The sequence below is a fragment of the Amblyraja radiata genome, chromosome 19 (assembly GCF_010909765.2).
Source record: "Amblyraja radiata isolate CabotCenter1 chromosome 19, sAmbRad1.1.pri, whole genome shotgun sequence".
Classification (NCBI taxonomy): Eukaryota; Metazoa; Chordata; class Chondrichthyes; order Rajiformes; family Rajidae; genus Amblyraja; species Amblyraja radiata.
In genome coordinates, this window is record NC_045974.1 from 11,065,706 (window position 1) to 11,084,032 (window position 18,327).

The window sequence follows — 18,327 nt, forward strand, 5'->3', positions numbered from 1 at the left end:
TACATAATAAAGATGGTTGCCTTCTAGACTTGTTTGCTCAGGTTGGCCAGAACCCAACTAAAAGAAATCAAGGCTCATGGAGCAGCAGAAATCCTTTTAAATGTGTATCACGACGTAGATGTCAGATAGTCAAGAGGAGCACTAGAAATAATATAATTTGTCACAATAATGTATAGAAGATATGACAAATATTACAAATTACTTATTATATTCCAAAATGGTCTTTGCGCTCCACGTTGCTCTAACACGTAATTGCATATATGACTTGCATTCACATGTAGTTCGAACATAATTTACTCCAGTGATTGTTTAAGGAGCTCATCCCATGTGTAAATGCAATCATACTTGTTCAGTTCCTTTGAGCCACATTTAAACATGGCTTGCCCTTCAGCAATCCCCTCACATTAACACTAGATCCTCACTACGGCCAACTTACAATTTTACCGAAGCTATACAAACCTGTACATCGTTGCAGTGTGGGAGGAAACCGGAGATCCCGTGCTCTTTAACTTGAAATTACTTTGAATATGACGCACACAGGCAGGCGTTGAGGAATGTTCCCATGTGTACCACTGTCAGCATCTGCAAGCTGCCAAATTTTGTGCAACTTTGCAATGCAAAAGAATCACACCTGTGATAATTCAATCAATGTAACCAACCACGCCTTTGATTGAACCACCTTCATAATTTTGCTTGCTTCAAAACATTAAGCTGTTCAATGTCAAAGTGTTTGATGGCAGATCATTCATGCATGATAAAAGGAATTGATGAGGAATGTCATACACATTGGCATTTTGAAAAGTAGGTGAATGGGTTTTAATCAACTAAAGAGTCTGGCGTTTATCGCTTTAACATGTTGCTGGGGGCAGAACCAGGAGAGCCAACAACATCCTTGATACTGTGTGTTGGTTTGTAAATCCTCATTGACAACTATACCGAGGGGGTTTGAGAAATCTATTTTGTGTCATTTGGTTAGTGTTTCAGGATTGCCCCGAGCTCCTTTGGTTCTTCTCATCAAAATGGGGGAAATGTTTTAGTGAATTTATGGATCATTTTGATTTGCCACGAGTTTAAAAACACACTCCCTAAAAACTGACGACATGAACAAAGGCAAGGAACAGCGCAAAGGAGAAGTGCACTAGCAGCAATTTCTGACCTCTCTGTATCCTTCCAGGGTATATACCCAAACAGCCTCATGATCTAGGTCTGCAAGTTGTAGGTACATAGTCCATCAGTAATTTTCTTATGATCTGGGACAGTGCACAAGAGGATGTGCTCAAACATTATTCCAATTTGCCTTCAGCAGCTAGAATGCAAGGAGTTCATTAGATAAACATTGCATGCAGCAAGAACCACTCATTCTGCATCCCTGTTGACAGCCTTGGAGCAGTAGAGGTCCAATCCTGCACAGGAGGCCATTTGATCCACCCCAATTGTGTAAGGTCAATTCCACCGCCATGCAATGCCACTAAAAATATTAGACCAGATCCAGGCCAATGTGGTTTGACTCTTGGAAAAAGTCTTGCAAGTGTTAAGTTAAAAGACTTTCTTAAATCGTGACTTGGCAACATGGTTTCTGAGGAAGCCCTGGCAGACTTTGCAGGCTGTAAAATTAAAGCTTAATTGCATAAACAGAACTTGGAATAAAATGGTTATGGAATGATCTCTCATGGGCTCAAAATTTACACCAGTGCCTCACTAGATTTAAATAGCACTTATTAGACATCGACTTGTATTTGAAGAATAAAATTCAACAATTTGAAGCCTCTAAATCTCAGGACAGATTAAACACAGCACTATGGTTACATGTGTCTTACATAAAGCTTATTAATGTACCTCTGTGCATGGGATAATAAACTAAGCGGTAAAACTGTAAACATTCTTAAAATGTATAGATTTTTATTCTTAAAGGAAATGGCTTTTGAATCAATTTGCTAGCCAATTTGCAGATGCTCTGAATTCAGCAATTGTTTGCCTCTGCTGCACTCTTTCAGAACAGCAGCACCTAATCTAAACAATGCAAAAGACTATAATTCATTTTATCCGTTAAGAGTTTATTTTAGAGAGTCAGCCTGGAAACAGGCCCTTCGGCCCACCGAGTCTGCGCCGACCAGTGATCCCCCCAAACACTAGCACCAGCCTACACAATAGAGACAACTTACAATTTAACCAAAGCCAAATAACCTACAACCATGTACGTCTTTGAAGTGTGGGTGGAAACCGGAGCACCCGGAGAAAACCCACACGGTCACAGGGAGAATGTCCAAACTCTGTACAGACAGTACCCGTAGCCAGGATCGAACCCGGGTCTCTGGCGCTGTCAAGCAGCAACTCTACCACTGCGCCACTGTACTGCCCCTTCAACTTTCACACATTGCACCACCTCCCCGCAACAAAAGCTTTTCACTGTACCTCTGTGTATGTGACAATAAACCAAACTGAAACAGAAACCCCCTTGTTCCATTAAAATAAAGCTTAGAATGTAACAGGAAAATAAAACATTTAAACAGCCGTGCATCAAAAATTAAATTTACATTGAGATATTGTGTTGGTATACGATCACATGCCTTGCCTAGAGATAACAGCAACAAAGACAATCATCTGTTGCACGACATTGAATTGATTGTGCCATTTTTCTGCCCACGATACCCTTTAGAAATGGTCAACATGTTGTAAATTGGCTCATGAGACACTTAAAAATCTGCCAAGTTTTGTTACAAATAACAGACCACAGTAACAATGGAAAGTATTTGTTCGGAGATCTAAAAGAACAATGAGCATTTGTTTCTGTTTCTCAGTGCCATTTTATACATGCTGAGAATTTGCCACCCGATCATCCTCCATACAGGCACTGGTACGCGTTGACTTTAGTTGACCTTTGTGTTCGAAAAAAAGTGCTCACTTCTGATAATTAACAAAAGATTTACAGGCTTGTGCAGTGTAAAATAACAAACTCGTGTGTGTGCGTTAAAACCAGAAGCCGCTTAAAAGATGCGCGAGAACCCAAAATATATTTTCATATGGTCCACCACATTCAAAGTTCCAGCGATTCAACATTTAAAAAACCCCACAAAAAATGATTTCCACAAGTGTGGGGATGATTAAAAATAATACAAAAAAGTACAAATAACAATTGTACAACTCACTTTAATAAAAGTTAAAAAAAAAAAAAAATGATACAATTAAGTTTGACTGTGTGCTATTAACCAGTTTGCTTCAGCAACATATTAAAAAAAAAACACAAAAGGGTCTTTGTCACCAGAACCTCTTATTTATTTTTCAAAAATTCTTAAATAGTGACTTTTTTTTAAATACGGCAGACGATTTCAAGAGGGTCAAAATGTTTACCAAGGATTGGCAAAAGACCTGGTGCAGCTTTGAGTGGTATTGCATGATTCAGCAGTGCCAAATAAATCTACAATAAAGATTGTTCTAAGGATTTCATTTCAAAGTGCAAGCCAGTATCTGCTGACGATAGCTCAGCAAATGCGTGGAATTTTTGTTACATTGACAAACAGATGAAAGGGATCTGCGGCAAGTCAGTGTTTTAATCTCTTTTTCACGATGCTCCTTCCTCCACACGCTCCTAGCTAGGCAGTGGATTAACACACAAAAGCATAGTTCCAAATATAAAAAATACAGAAGCAATGTATGTAAGAAATAAAAAAAAGCTGAAATACATTTGGTATTCTGCTGGCAATTCTTTGTCAATGATAGCACCAGTCAGAAGCAAAAGCATTTTAAGATTGTGAGATGATAAGCAAGCTGGGCTGTGGATGCATACATATTTTCAAGTTGAACTAAACCTTCATTTTGCCATTTACACTGAATGTGAGCAATAAGGACAATTACATTTGCCATTTTCCTCAATTAGAAAATATTTTACCGACCTAGGGTAGAACTAAGTGAAATTTGAAAATGTGACGTTTATCATGAAGCAAAGAAAGTGATGACTCAGCACCTGTGAAAATACCCCAAAGCATCAATTCAATTTAATTTCTGTAGAAAACAGAACAAAATGAGACATCTGGAGAAATGTGGTAAAAATTCTCTTCAATACAATGTTTTAAATTTTGCTGCAGAGCACAGCCCATTAAAGAGAAATACTCTTGTATGCAAAAACATTTACTTTCAGTACAATGTGGATTGTATGCATTCAATTGTTCACTACTGATCAAATTGTACATCATAATCAGAAATGGGGGGGCTTTGAATATCCCATAATGGCTTGATACATACAATTTTTCTTTCAAACTTGCCATCACATTGAGATAGGAGAACCGTACATTTGGCAACTATTCACCTAGTGTTCCTTTCATGCATACATGATAAAATACTCTGCAGGGAACAGCAACGCGAAGAAAATAGCTCCACATTAGCCCCATTCTGAAAGGGCTGCACAGTATTATGTACTTGCAGTGTAATGAGATCACAAATGGTTTTGTTAACAATATCTCCAAACATCCTTTCATTGGAAACTTTTAACACTTAAATTTATCTACACACATTCTTTTTCACTTCTCTCCCTCGCCCAAACCCCGGAAAGGCACATGATACAGCAGCACAAACAGCAAATACAACAGGTATAATAGAATTTCCCAAATGGTTTCTGCAGTGTTATAAGCAATACGAAGTGTATCGTAGAGGTTGTAAACACCTGCCTCAACAATCTTTCAAATGCTGCCTATGGAATTTGTGCTGGTGGAGCCACATTTCCTGGATCCTGCTGTTGCTCTGGTTCAGCATGCCAGTTAGTTTCTTTGTACACAAACCAGGCATTTCCACACCATAGAATCAGATTGAGGAAACCAAACACCTGAAAGAAGAGATACAACACAAATGGTGATCAATGTATGAAATGATGCAGCAGAAGCCATCACTTTAATATAAACTGTAAGGCTGCTTAAAAGTATTTTTTAAAGAGGATGTTGCACAGACCACCATGAGATTCCTGGCAAGAACAAGTCGGAATCTTGATTATATGGGCTTCTGAGGTAAAGGGAAATTCATGAGACTATGTTGTTGGCAGATCTTGGTGCTCAACAAACAAAATAATAATGATAATAATAATAAATTTTATTTGTGGGCACCTTTCAAAAGTCTCAAGGACACCTTACAGAATTTAACAAGAGTAAAAAACATATAATCGGAGTAAAATAAATAATAAAGACATCACCAATACACAAATTAAAGACAGAATTCGATCCAAAGACATAAAAATCAAAAACACAATGTGAAGAGAGAGCAGCGGCAGCTAAACCGCGCCAGCGTACACTCTCCCTTCCGACAGGAGTCTGGTGTACCCACAACACTGAAAAACATTATTTCCCAGCCTGTTTGAGGACTTAATCTTGAATCGAGCACAGCCCATTAAATAGAAAGAAAACATTTGCTTTCATAGAAACACAGAAGATAGGTGCAGGAGTAGGCCATTCAGCCCTTTGAGCCTGCACCGCCATTCAATATGATCATGGCTGATCATCCAACTCAGTATCCTGTACCTGCCTTCTCTCCATACCCCCTGATCCCTTTAGCCACAAGGGCCACATCTAACTCCCTCTTAAATATAGCCAGTGAACTGGCCTCAACTACCTTCTGTGGCAGAGAATTCCAGAGATTCACCTCTCTGTGTGAAAAATATTTTTCTCATCTCGGTCCTAAAAGATTTCCCCCTCATCCTTAAACTGTGACCCCTTTCAATACAATGTGAATTGTATGCATTCAGTTCTTCACTATTCATCAAATGGTACATCATAATCAGCATGGCAGTTTTCTCTATTCCATAATGGCTTGATCATACAATGTTTCTTTCAAACTTGCCAACAAGTGAGGCTAGTTTCCTCCTTGCAACAGGAAGCACTGGCTAGAAACTGCTGAACCAGACCATGAACTACTGATCCCAAGTACTACTGACCCTCCCCTGACGCCAAGCCTGCAGAGAGAGGTGATGGTGCCGAGGTAGGAGGCAAAAGGACACTGGTTGGCAACTTCCTGCTCGCAGGTTCGTGTAAATAAAGGGTTCAGTCATCAAGGAGAAACTGAAGAGTCCTTTTCAGGCCCAATATTAAAAGTGAATTCGCAATAGCATTGATTGGCATTAACTCTTCCTCAGTATGTGCCAACCAGTGCATGTTGGTATGGGATACAAGTAATGCCAGCTGCAACCAGCATACATGTATTTTTCTACTTTCTGCTTAAGTTCTTTCCCGTTTCCTTTCTATTTTTCAAAGGCCTTGATGATTGTAGTTTCCTAAATCATATATGTGCTTCCTTATTAGGACATTGTGCCCTGCACACGCAAGTCATTAATATGAATTAGAAAAGCAGGGTCCAAGCTCTCAATGTTGGAGATCTTCTGTACCCATCCCTCCAGTGCAAAGATAAACCTTTCACTACTCTCCACTCACTTGCGATATTGATGGCTATTCAGTGAACTATGGCTTTATTTTCCCCATCCTTATTCCTCATGGCGATGCACCAAGATTGGAGCTGAAATATCTCCACCCAAACAGCCTCCTATTGTTCAATCACAGCTCCGCATGCCAAGCTTCGACTCCAATTTACTTATTCTCTTGCCACTGAAATTGGCCCTCCCTCAACTGAATATTCTTGCCCTTCCAGTGACCTTTATCTTTTTCCAAAGCAGTTCTAAACCGTATGATGGTGTGATCATTGCTTACGAGATGATTCCCTTCACTTGATGTGGCTCGTTTTCTAGAAGCACGTCCAATTTATTTTGCTTTCATAGTCTGGACCAGTCTAAATTTTTGTCTTTGAATTTTTTTTACAGCTTTTCTCTTTTCAGCACTACCTTCAGTCCCCATTCCTCTGCCAAATCAGTTTATATTTCATCTCACGGCACAAGCAAACTCTCAGGTCACCGGCCCTAGCCACGATGTGGTGCAAACTGCCTAGTATACACAGGTCTGCATTCACCAGAACTGGTGAAGCACGAACGCAAAACCTAAACGCCTAAACCATCACTTCAACTGGACATTTATTTGCACTGTCCTTCCATTTACATACTTGCTGCTGTGATATGCTGGGAATAATCCTAAAATTACCACCTTCCAAGTCCTGCACTTGAATCTCGTCCCTAACATTTCAAATACTGCCAGCAGGGCCTCATACACTTTTCCACCTAGGTTATTGATATTAACATGAATCATCTTTTCTGGCTGCTCGCCCTACCCCTCTAGAGTTTTCTGCAGCTGCTTAGCGATATCCTTAATCCTAGTATTACTACATTCAATATAATTTTACTTAGAACAATACAGCACAAGAACAGGCCCCTTTGGCACACAGTGTCTGTGCCAAACATGATGCCAAATTAAACTAATTACCTCCAATACCCTCTAATCTAGGCAGCATTGTGGTAAACCTCTTCTGAACCCTCTCCATAGCCTCCACCCCCTTCCTATAGAAGGACAACTAAATCCACACACAATGTTCTAAATGCGGCCTAACCAAAGTTTTCTGAGGCTGCAACATGACTTTGTGACTCATGTATTCAAAGGCAAGCACACCATACACCACCTTTAACACTCTATCCACCTGTGTTGCTATTTTCAGAGAGCTGTGGAGATGAGAAAAACATTTTTCACACAGAGAGGGGTGAATCTCTGGAACTCTCTGCCACAGAGGGTAGTTGAGGCCAGTTCATTGGCTATATTTAAGAGGGAGTTAGATGTGGCCCTTGTGGCTAAAGGGATCAGGGGGTATGGAGAGAAGGCAGGTACGGGATAATGAGTTGGATGATCAGCCATGATCAGATTGAATGGCGGTGCAGGCTCGAAGGGCCGAATGGCCTACTCCTGCACCTATTTTCTATGTATCTATGAATCCCAAGATCCCCTTGTACATCAATGCTGTAAAGGAATTTGCCATTAACTGCATACTTTCCACTTACATTCGATCTGCCAAAGTACAACACCTCGCACTCGCTCAGATTAAACCCCATCTGCCATTGCCTTGCCCATATCTGTAACAGATCTGTATCCTTTCACCTCCACCCCACACACTCCAGCTCCTCAGCCTCACATGGTACTCTTAATGTCCCATTCCTCCTACACCATTGTACTAAATGTGTTGGTTCCGCAATGCTTCCAGAAACTGAAGCAAGCATTGTGGTGGAAACCACACTTCATTTGGTCTCCAAACGATGACATGCATGATGAGTTGATGGCACCCAATGAAGGCAACAGAAAGAACAGAATGTCACAGTCCAGCAGGCACTCAACATCTGTTAGATCTAAAAGGATTTGAAAATGGTGTCTTTGAAGTTTTCATGAAGGAATGTCATGTCTGGGAACTTTTTATATACATAACTCAAACATCACCTTGTGACTCTTGTATAATGTGTAAAGGGAGATAATTCAAAAAATAATTTGGTGATTTTCAACAATTTCTCTCGGGGGGCAATAACCTTATAGAACATAGAACAGTATAGCTCAGCAGCCCATAATATCTGTGCTGGACATGCCTAGCTAAATTGATCCCACCTGCCTGATCGATATCCCTCTATTCCTTGCACTTCCATGTGCCTATCTAAAAGCTTCTCAAACACCACTATTGTATCTGCCTCCACCATCACCCTTGGCAATGCGTTCTGGACCCCGACGATGTGTTAAAAAAAACAAAAAAGCCCCAACTTGTCCTGTACATCTCCATGAAACTTTACCCCTTTCACCTCATAGACGCATCACCGGTTCCTCACTCCCCTCCATTGAGTCTGTCCAAAGCAAGCGTTGTCTGCGAAGGTCGCTCAGCATCGCCAAGGACTGCTCTCACCCCAACCATAGACTGTTTACCCTCTTACCATCCGGGAGGCGCTACAGGTCTCTCCGTTGCCGGACCAGCAGGTCCAGGAACAGCTTCTTCCCTGCGGCTGTCACACTACTCAATAATGTACCTCGGTGACTGCCAATCACCCTCACCCAACCCCCCCCCCCCCCGGACACTCCTCCCACCAGGAAAACACTATGACTGTATGCATGTAAATAGATGTATTTATTGCTCATATTCTATGTCGCTCTTCCAGGGAGATGCTAACTGCATTTTGTTGTCTCTGTACTGTACACTGACAATGACAATTAAAGTTGAATCTGAATCTGAGATATGACGTCTAATGTTGGACGCTTCACAAGGACATTTAATGAGCGGGAATCCAACAAAGTAACATGGGGGGTAAACAATGATGGAAAGTGAGAGAATTTTTTTAAATGTCATGTGCGCGTACGTACCACAGACACGTTCAAACTTCCCATGCCAGACACGCCTGCAGAAGCACACACCGCTAGATTTTTGCAGAGGCTAATGCTGTCCTTGATGGTATCTGGATTGGTAGCATATTTGAGATCAGTGAGGCCTTTACCCCAAGCAGAGGAGCTGACCAACCACAAGAAGGCAAAAATCACTGTCACAATGAAGTCCTGAAATAGAATTAAAATAAAGAAATAAATGTGTGGGTTTAAAACGTTCAGGAAAAAAAATAATTCATCAGTTTATCCATGGCTTGCTACATTGGAGTCCAACACAACGATTACATGACAGAAAACGTTGGAAAAACACAACTGGTCAGGTCTGATCCAAGGAAATGAACTGGAAACATTTCTGTTTCTGTTCTCAGAAGACATCTGACCTGATCAGTATTTTCAAAATCTTTCTTACTTCAGACTTCCAGCATCCACTGCAAGTTGCTTTTGTTTTATGGTACACAATTCCCATCGTAATTAAAAGCAAGGTTTTGGTAATAAAAATACTAATAAAAGGAATTGGTTGAATACATGCTTGTTGGTTTAGCAGCTCAATTCCTGATTACAGCAGGGTAATTCATCAGGGGAGAGAGAGAGAGGGGGAGAGAGAGAGAGAGAGAGAGAGAGAGAGAGGGAGAGAGAGAGAGAGAGAGAGATAAACTACATCACTCTGAGGGATTAGAAAGCAGAGCTCCCATACAAGGAATTCTTGAGGAGCGTGGCAGAGACGTATATAAATGGAGGCTAAACAAGAATATAATGAAGGAACAGACGGTTATTCTGACACAATACGATCATGAACAACACAGGTTATTCGGTCATCTTCCAAGCCAGCTCATAACAGACTTTAGATGAATCCCACTCTCGTCACCATAGTCTACAGACTATGACTTTTTAAAAGCCACATGGGTTTTCGCTTCCACCACCCATTCAATGAAATGAATTCTATGCCTGTTCATTGATATTTCCTCCACCCAAGAACTTTCTTCTTCGTTGTCAACCACATGTGGGCATCCAACGCTGGCTCTTACATTTAGATCCAAGTCACTTACATATCTACAACTTGAAATCATTTTGTGGTCAACTTCCTTCCAATCCTTCTACCAATTAGCTTACGTCCATGCTCCTGAGAACTGAACTCTTTTCCAGGGGAAAGAGATCTTCATAACTTTACACAAGTAAATCTGCCTCCTTTGTTCCTAAGTTAAAAAAAACTCGCTGGCCTGGGCATGCTGGACATATTATAATTGTTCAGTGTTTAAGAAGAGGGGTTTCGGCCCGAGTGAAGTGCCTGAGCGTTAAGAAGTGTCTGAAGAAGGGTTTCAGCCCGAAACGTTGCCTATTTCCTTCGCTCCACAGATGCTGCTGCACCCGCTGAGTTTCTCCAGCACTTTTGTCTACCTGATAATTGTTCAGCTCTTGCAAAGTATTTATAAAATCTCACTTGTACCCTAACTGGTGCCATTACATCTTTACTGCAGTGTGATCATCAAAACCCTGCACATTACACTGACCTCATGTTCTCTACAGTCCCTGCTCTTGTATTCTCCATGCCCAATTAAGATAAATGATTAATTGGACATGGTGGAGAATTATTGTCTAATTAAGGCATTATGCTCTACCTTCTAGGCCATTTTATCTGCTAACTTTAGGGATGTGTGGACGTATACCAACATCCCCATAACTTTTAAAGTATCTTATAATTTATTGTGCATTCCTAATCCCTCCTCAAATGTATTATTTCTACTGGATGAATTCCCTTCACATTGTTGTGATCACCTAACCTGTGCATTGAAATCTTCCTGCAGACAAACACTTTCCTCTTCACTGTCAGTTATGCTACCAAGGATGATATCTAACAGTGGTCCCTACATTTCGATCCGTCACTTCCATATGCCTTGGAAAGCAAAAGGCAATCACAAGAAACTATGTGAGGATTGAGTGGAGCCAGCTGTGCTGAAAATTGTGAAAGAATAAAGATTTTGAGTACATCTGATACAGGTCACCTAAATGTGAAAAAGTAAGTAAATGGTAATCACAGATTAAAGCTAGCTTCAATATTTGCTTTATCACAATAAGCACAAACACAGTTTACACAGATCTGTCGAACAGTTTAATTTAAATCAACCACACAGGACTTCCCTTGGTTGAAGAATAATTCATTGCTCAGGGGAGATTTGAAGAAATCAGGAACAGAAGAAAAAATAAATGCATCATCCTTCTCTCATGATGAGCCACATGATGGGTGTTAAGTTGGTAGGCAACAAATCCTTCCCAAAATGTTTAATATAATGAATCACATTGCAAGCTTTATGAATATTTCATAATTTACTTTGTCTTGTTTCATGTATACACAATATTACCTAGTTCAAATTAAAGTCAACAGTATAGGGGAGGGTAAAACTACCGTGCCAGACTGGTCAGCATGGGAATGGGAAGTAAAATTGGTTAGCAACCGGGAGTCTAACAGGCCTTGGCAGACAGAGTAAGTGTTCAGTGAGACAGTCGCCCGGTCTATGCTTGGTCTCATCGATCTAAAGGAGGCCACGTTGAAGGGCGGCACGGTGGTACAGAGGTGGAGTTGCTGCCTTACAGCGCCAGAGACCCGGGTTCGATCCCAACTACGATCTTCGGTTTCCTCCCACACCGCAAAGATGTACAAGTGTGTGGGTAAATTGGCTTGGATTTAAGTGTAAATTGTCCCTAGGATTGATGGTCTGTGTGGACTCGGTGGGCCAAATGGCCTGTTTCCGCACTTCTAAACTAATCAGGAGCACCAAAGGCAATAGATGCGGTTAGAGGCGGTACATGTGAACCTCTGTCCCGTTGGGCTGCTGGGACCTCCACCCCAGTGTACACACAGTTCATCCACCATCTCCCACACCCCTAGTCACCCCTGCTCCTTTCCCCACTGATCGCCCATCCCAGATTTAGCAATTGCTGGCATTGCCTGTAAGTTTCATCAATAAAGATGGCGTGTAGACAAATTCAGATGATTCATGCAGTGTCACTTTTAGGCAGAACTTTCTAAGCAATGATGCACATTAGCCATGGCAGCGATCTCTCTCTGGAGCAAAGAAAACAACTGAAACAAGAGGAACATTACTCCAAATGGAGGAAGTCAAACAAAGAGAACATGCTGAAGGAATGCATTCAAACAAAATGTCCTGGACACTGTTCAATTGGAGATGGAAGATGGTTAAATTAATGACATTAGCATGACACAATGAGGCATAGGAGGCATAAATAAAAATTTAAAATCTCAAAAAATATTTGTAATACATAACACTTGGTAAATAATTGAAGATATAAAGCAAATACAAGAAGGGAAAGCTCCAGCAGTCCGGGAATGTGGGAGGTTTGTGCAAGCGGTTAGACAAGCAGGGAGCAGACAAGCTGTGCCCCACCCCGACATTACAACTGGGCCACCAGCACATCCCCCATCGATTCATACACGATCACAGCTTAGCATCTTCTTCATGGACACCAAATCAAAGTGAAAATGCAGCCTTGGTGACCTAACATTTAAAATATACATTTATGAAGTGAATGTAATGTAGGGGTGGTGTAGTGGCGCAGAGGTACAGCTGCTGCCTCACAGCATCAGGGACCCAGGTTCAATCCTAACTGCTCGTGCTGTCTGTGCGGAATTTGTACCTCCTCCCTGTGACCGCATGGGGTTTTTTCCGGGTGCTCCGGTTTCCTCCCACGTTCCAAAGACGTACAGGCTTGCAGATTAATTGGTTTCTGTAAATTGCCCCTGGTGTATCGGGTGTGAAAGTGGGATAATGCAGAACTAGTGTGGGGAAGATCGATGGTCGGCATGGATTCAGTGGGCCAAAGGGCCTGTTTCCATGCTGTATCTCTAAACTACTTTAATAACAAGCAGAGGTTGATGAAAAGGTTGAGATTTCTCATCCAGAATTATGTCATTTCACCCAGCAAAGTTTTACTCGAGTCATATCTACTCTAGTAAATACAGATTAAATAAATTGAATACAATAGTGTTCAATGATACAATAGAATACAATAGAGTTCTTATAGAAACTTGCAAAATTCTTAAGGGGTTGGACAGGCTAGATGCAGGAAGATTGTTCCCGATGTTGGGGAAGTCCAGAACAAGGGGTCACAGTTTAAGGATAAGGGGGAAATCTTTTAGGACCAAGATGAGGAAAACATTTTTCACACAGAGAGTGGTGAATCTCTGGAATGCTCTGCCACAGAAGGCAGTTGAGGCCAGTTCATTGGCTATATTTAAGAGGGAGTTAGATGTGGCCCTTGTGGCTAAAGGGATCAGGGGGCATGGAGAGAAGGCAGGTACAGGATACTGAGTTGGATGATCAGCCATGATCATATTGAATGGCGGTGCAGGCTCGAAGAGCCGAATGGCCTACTCCTGCACCTATTTTCAATGTGTCTATGATCACTTTGTGCACTGTGATAAAATGGTAGGAGGGCTGTCTGATGACTTTTCTCATTAGTGCTTTAATAAATCGTTAAATTGCAGCCCTTCCCAGGGTTTTTATTTGAAAGCCTGAGGACAGAACTTTGAAGTCGAGTAACAATCATGAGAATCAATTCAAGCACATGGTTTACAACCACGAGAGCCATCTGATACTAACACACCATTTGCACAATGTTTACAGCTTACTCTAAATGATTATGGCAGTTATTTTCTTTAAAATGCAAATTATTTTCAAGCTTTCAGAATGTTACATATAGGAACAAATAATTCAGGAAAAAAATGGCAATCAACACTTCTGCTATTTAAAGATTTTAACACGATAAATCCTATTATTGCAACGGATAACACAAAAGGACTTTGTATATCATGAAATGCCAGGTAACTTACCATAAAACAAATTCATCCTTTGTAAGTGTACAGCAGGAAATAAAATCACAAATTATTTTAAAGGTTAAAAACCTCCCAATTTTAACTCGATTTGAGTTTGTCAATTTTTCAAGAACATAGAGCTTAAATATAGATATTTTTAAAAAGCAGTGAAAATACTTACCACTAACATATCTCAACATGCAATATTCAATGTATCAAGCATGAAAGCATTCATAGAATTATAAGGAATTAAAACTCCCTTATTGTATCACTATGATTCTGAAAAATCTATTAAAGCTGCATTGAAGTCACTTGCAAGCAATATGCACTTCAGCACACCCGCCCCATCTTGCAGATTCTAGTTTAAATACTTCTATTTGAAAACATAATGAGAGTCAACCATGATGTCAAGTGAAAAGTAACAAGTGAGAAGAATTTCAAAAAGAAGTGCAAAGCAAGAATTTCATTGTCCTATCTGGGACACATGACAATAAACTCTCTTGACATGACTGTATTGTTTATATCGCAGTGCATCAAGCCCATACTTAACCTCTAATTGTATTAAATCGATGAACAAAGAGCAGGGCAAAAAATTGCAACAATAAGAGTAACAGATATCAAAGATTAAAATTTGCTTCTCGAGAACTGTACAATATACAGAACAAATGTTATCAATGCACTATATGTTAAATCACCATAATTCTAGTTGCACAATTAAATCATGGCAATTCTTACTTTATATTTAACTATATACATGCAGTTTGTGAGTTTTAGCTATTTACAGTGCCCTCCATAATGTTTGGGGCAAAGACCCATAATTTATTTGTTTGTCTCCGTACTCCACCATTTGAGATCTATAATAGAAAAAAATCACATGTGGTTAAAGTGCACATTGTCAGATTTTAATAAAGGCCATTTTTACACATTTTGCTTTCACCATGTAGGAATCACAGCAATATTTATACATAGCCCCCCCCCAATTTCAGGGCACCATAATGTTTGGGACACAGCATGTCATGTAGATGGAAGTATTCATGTTTAGTATTTCGTTGCATATCCTTTGCATGCAATGACTGCTTGAAGTCTGTGATTCACGGACATCACCAGTTGCTGGGTGTCTTCTCTGGTGATGCTCTACCAGTCCTGTATTTCAGCCATCTTTAGCTTATGCTTGTTTTAGGGGCTAGTCCCCTTCAGTTTTATCTTCAGCATATAAAGGGCATGCTCAATTGGGTTCAGATCAGGCGATTAACCTGGCCACTCAGGAATTTACCATTTTTCAGCTTTGAAAAACTCCTTTGTTCCTTTAGCAGTACGTTTGGGATCATTGTTTTGCTGTAGAATGAACCGCCAGCCAACGAGTTTTGAGGCATTTGTTTGAACTTGAGCAGATAGGATGTGTCTATAGACTTCAGAATTCATTGTGCTATTACCATCAGCAGTTGTATCACTAATGAAGATAAATGTGAGCCAGTACCTTCAGCAGTCATTCATGTCCAGGCCATAACACCTCCACCACCGTATTTCACAGATGAGGTGGTATGCTTAGGATCTTGGGCAGTTCCTTCTCTCCTCCATACTTTGCTCTTGCCATCACTCTGATATAAGTTAATCTTCGTCTCATCTGTCCACAAGACCTTTTTCCATAAATGTGGTTGCTCTTTTAAGTGCTTCTTGGCAAACTGTAACCTGGCCATCCTATTTTTACGGCTAACCAGTGGTTTGTATCTTGCAGTGTAGCCTCTGTATTTCTCTTCATGAAGTCTTCTGCGGACAGTGGTCATTGACAAACACCTGACTCCTGAAGAGTGTTTCTGATCCATCGGACAGGTGTTTGGTGATTTTTCTTTATTATAGAGAGAATTCTTCTGTCATCAGCTGTGAAGGTCTTCCTTGGCCTGCCAGTCCCTTTGCAATTAGTAAGCTCAACAGTGCTCTCTTTCTTCTTAATGATGTTCCAAACAGTAGATTTTGGTAAGCCTAAGGTTTGGCTGATGTCTCGCACAGTTTTATTCTTGTTTCTCAGTCTCATAATGGCTTCGTTGACTTTCATTGGTACAACTTTGGTCCTCATGTTGATAAACAGCAATAAAAGTTTCCAATGGTGATGAAACTACTGGAGGAAAGACTAGGTGCTGAGAGCTCTCTTATACCTGCATGAAGGTGGCAATTAAACACACCTGAGCAATTACAAACACCTGTGAAGCCATGTGTCCTAAACATTATGGTGCCTTGAAATGGGGGGGACTGTGTATATTCTGTAATTTCTACATGGTGACACCAAAATGCATAAAATTGGCCTTTAATAAAATCTGACAACGTGCGCTTTAACCACATGTGATTTTTTTCTATTACAAATCTCAAATTGTGGAGCACAGAAGCAAATAAATAAATGGGCCGTTGTCCCAAACATTATGGAGGGCACTGCAATCCGCAAGAAATTTACAATAGGATTATTTTACTATTTTAAATTTAGCAAGTAAAATGCTAAATTAACAGAAAAGTTTATTTGAAAAGCACATTAAAAATCAAGACCATTTCATACTTGATACAATGGAAGTGGATAAAAACATTTCAGTATATATTGACAAGAACTTGGTACCAAAAAACTATTTAACTTGCTTTAAGACACTGATAGTTTACGATCTCAAACCTTTTTGCATCCAATGAAACACCCTTAAATGTCCAGTTGCTGTTGCAACGTAGGAAACAAGCAGTCGAGACATTTCAAACAAGGCTGCACTCAGCATGAGATAATCTAAGCCTTTTCTAACACTTAAAGCCATATTAATTGAGCAACAAATATTATTCCTAGTACCAGGTGGGCAGTTGAAACTCACCTCTTCTTCCTTAATCTGCACTTGCTTGAAGTTTATGAAGCAATACTAATGACTGGTGGCATGTTATCACACTTTGCTATTAATGGCAATGCAACTTGACATTAACCAGCCAAGTATCACATTTCATGTCACCATAGACTATGAATAATCAGAAAACATTTACAAGCTGCTTTTAATAGAAGGTCCACCTCCTCCTGCCCCTGTCATGTTTCAGTGGCTGTTCATTAACCCCTGACATATGTGTCAGGCTTACATAGAAACATAGAAATTAGGTGCAGGAGTAGGCCATTCGGCCCTTCGAGCCTGCACCGCCATTCAATATGATCATGGCTGATCATCCAACTCAGTATCCCGTACCTGCCTTCTCTCCATACCCTCTGATCCCCTTAGCCACAAGGGCCACATCTAACTCCCTCTTAAATATAGCCAATGAACTGGCCTCGACTACCCTCTGTGGCAGAGAGTTCCAGAGATTCACCACTCTCTGTGTGAAAAAAGTTCTTCTCATCTCGGTTTTAAAGGATTTCCCCCTTATCCTTAAGCTGTGACCCCTTGTCCTGGACATCCCCAACATCGGGAGCAATCTTCCTGCATCTAGCCTGTCCAACCCCTTAAGAATTTTATAAGTTTCTATAAGATCCCCTCTCAATCTCCTAAATTCTAGAGAGTATAAACCAAGTCTATCCAGTCTTTCTTCATAAGACAGTCCTGACATCCCAGGAATCAGTCTGGTGAACCTTTTCTGCACTCCTTCTATGGCAATAATGTCCTTCCTCAGATTTGGAGACCAAAACTGTACGCAATACTCCAGGTGTGGTCTCACCAAGACCCTGTACAACTGCAGTAGAACTGCAGTAGAACCTCCCTGCTCCTATACTCAAATCCTTTTGCTATGAAAGCTAACATACCATTCGCTTTCTTCACTGCCTGCTGCACCTGCATGCCTACTTTCAATGACTGGTGTACCATGACACCCAGGTCTCGCTGCATCTCCCCTTTTCCTAGTCGGCCACCATTTAGATAATAGTCTGCTTTCCTGTTTTGAAATATTTGAAATAATTTAATTGCCACACAACCAAGGTCGGTGGTATTTGGGTTGCCAGCAGCGGTACAATAATAAAGAACACACCACAATAAAAATTTTACACAAACATCCACCACAGCATTCTTCACTGTGGTGGAAGGCACAGAGCTTGGCCAGTCCGCCTCCATTTTGGACATTATACTGCATCTGCCAAACATTTGCCCACTCACCCAGCCTATCCAAGTCACCTTGCAGTCTCCTAGCATCCTCCTCACAGCTAACACTGCCCCCCAGCTTAGTGTCATCCGCAAACTTGGAGATATTGCCTTCAATTCCCTCATCCAGATCATTAATATATATTGTAAATAGCTGGGG

The 18,327-nt window shown here is 40.7% G+C and overlaps 1 protein-coding gene across 1 annotated transcript in view; it reads right to left on the reverse strand.

Moving 5' to 3' along the window:
* Positions 1-3,131: 3,131 nt before the first annotated feature.
* sypl1 (synaptophysin like 1) overlaps positions 3,132-18,327 on the reverse strand; it is a 32,912-nt gene continuing 17,716 nt past the window's right edge. The window contains exons 4-5 of the mRNA XM_033037661.1: positions 9,243-9,431; positions 3,132-4,816 (exon numbers count right to left, since the gene is read on the reverse strand). Coding sequence (XP_032893552.1) covers positions 4,685-4,816; positions 9,243-9,431 — 321 coding nt within the window. The 3' untranslated portion in view covers positions 3,132-4,684. The remainder of the gene's footprint in view (positions 4,817-9,242; positions 9,432-18,327) is intronic.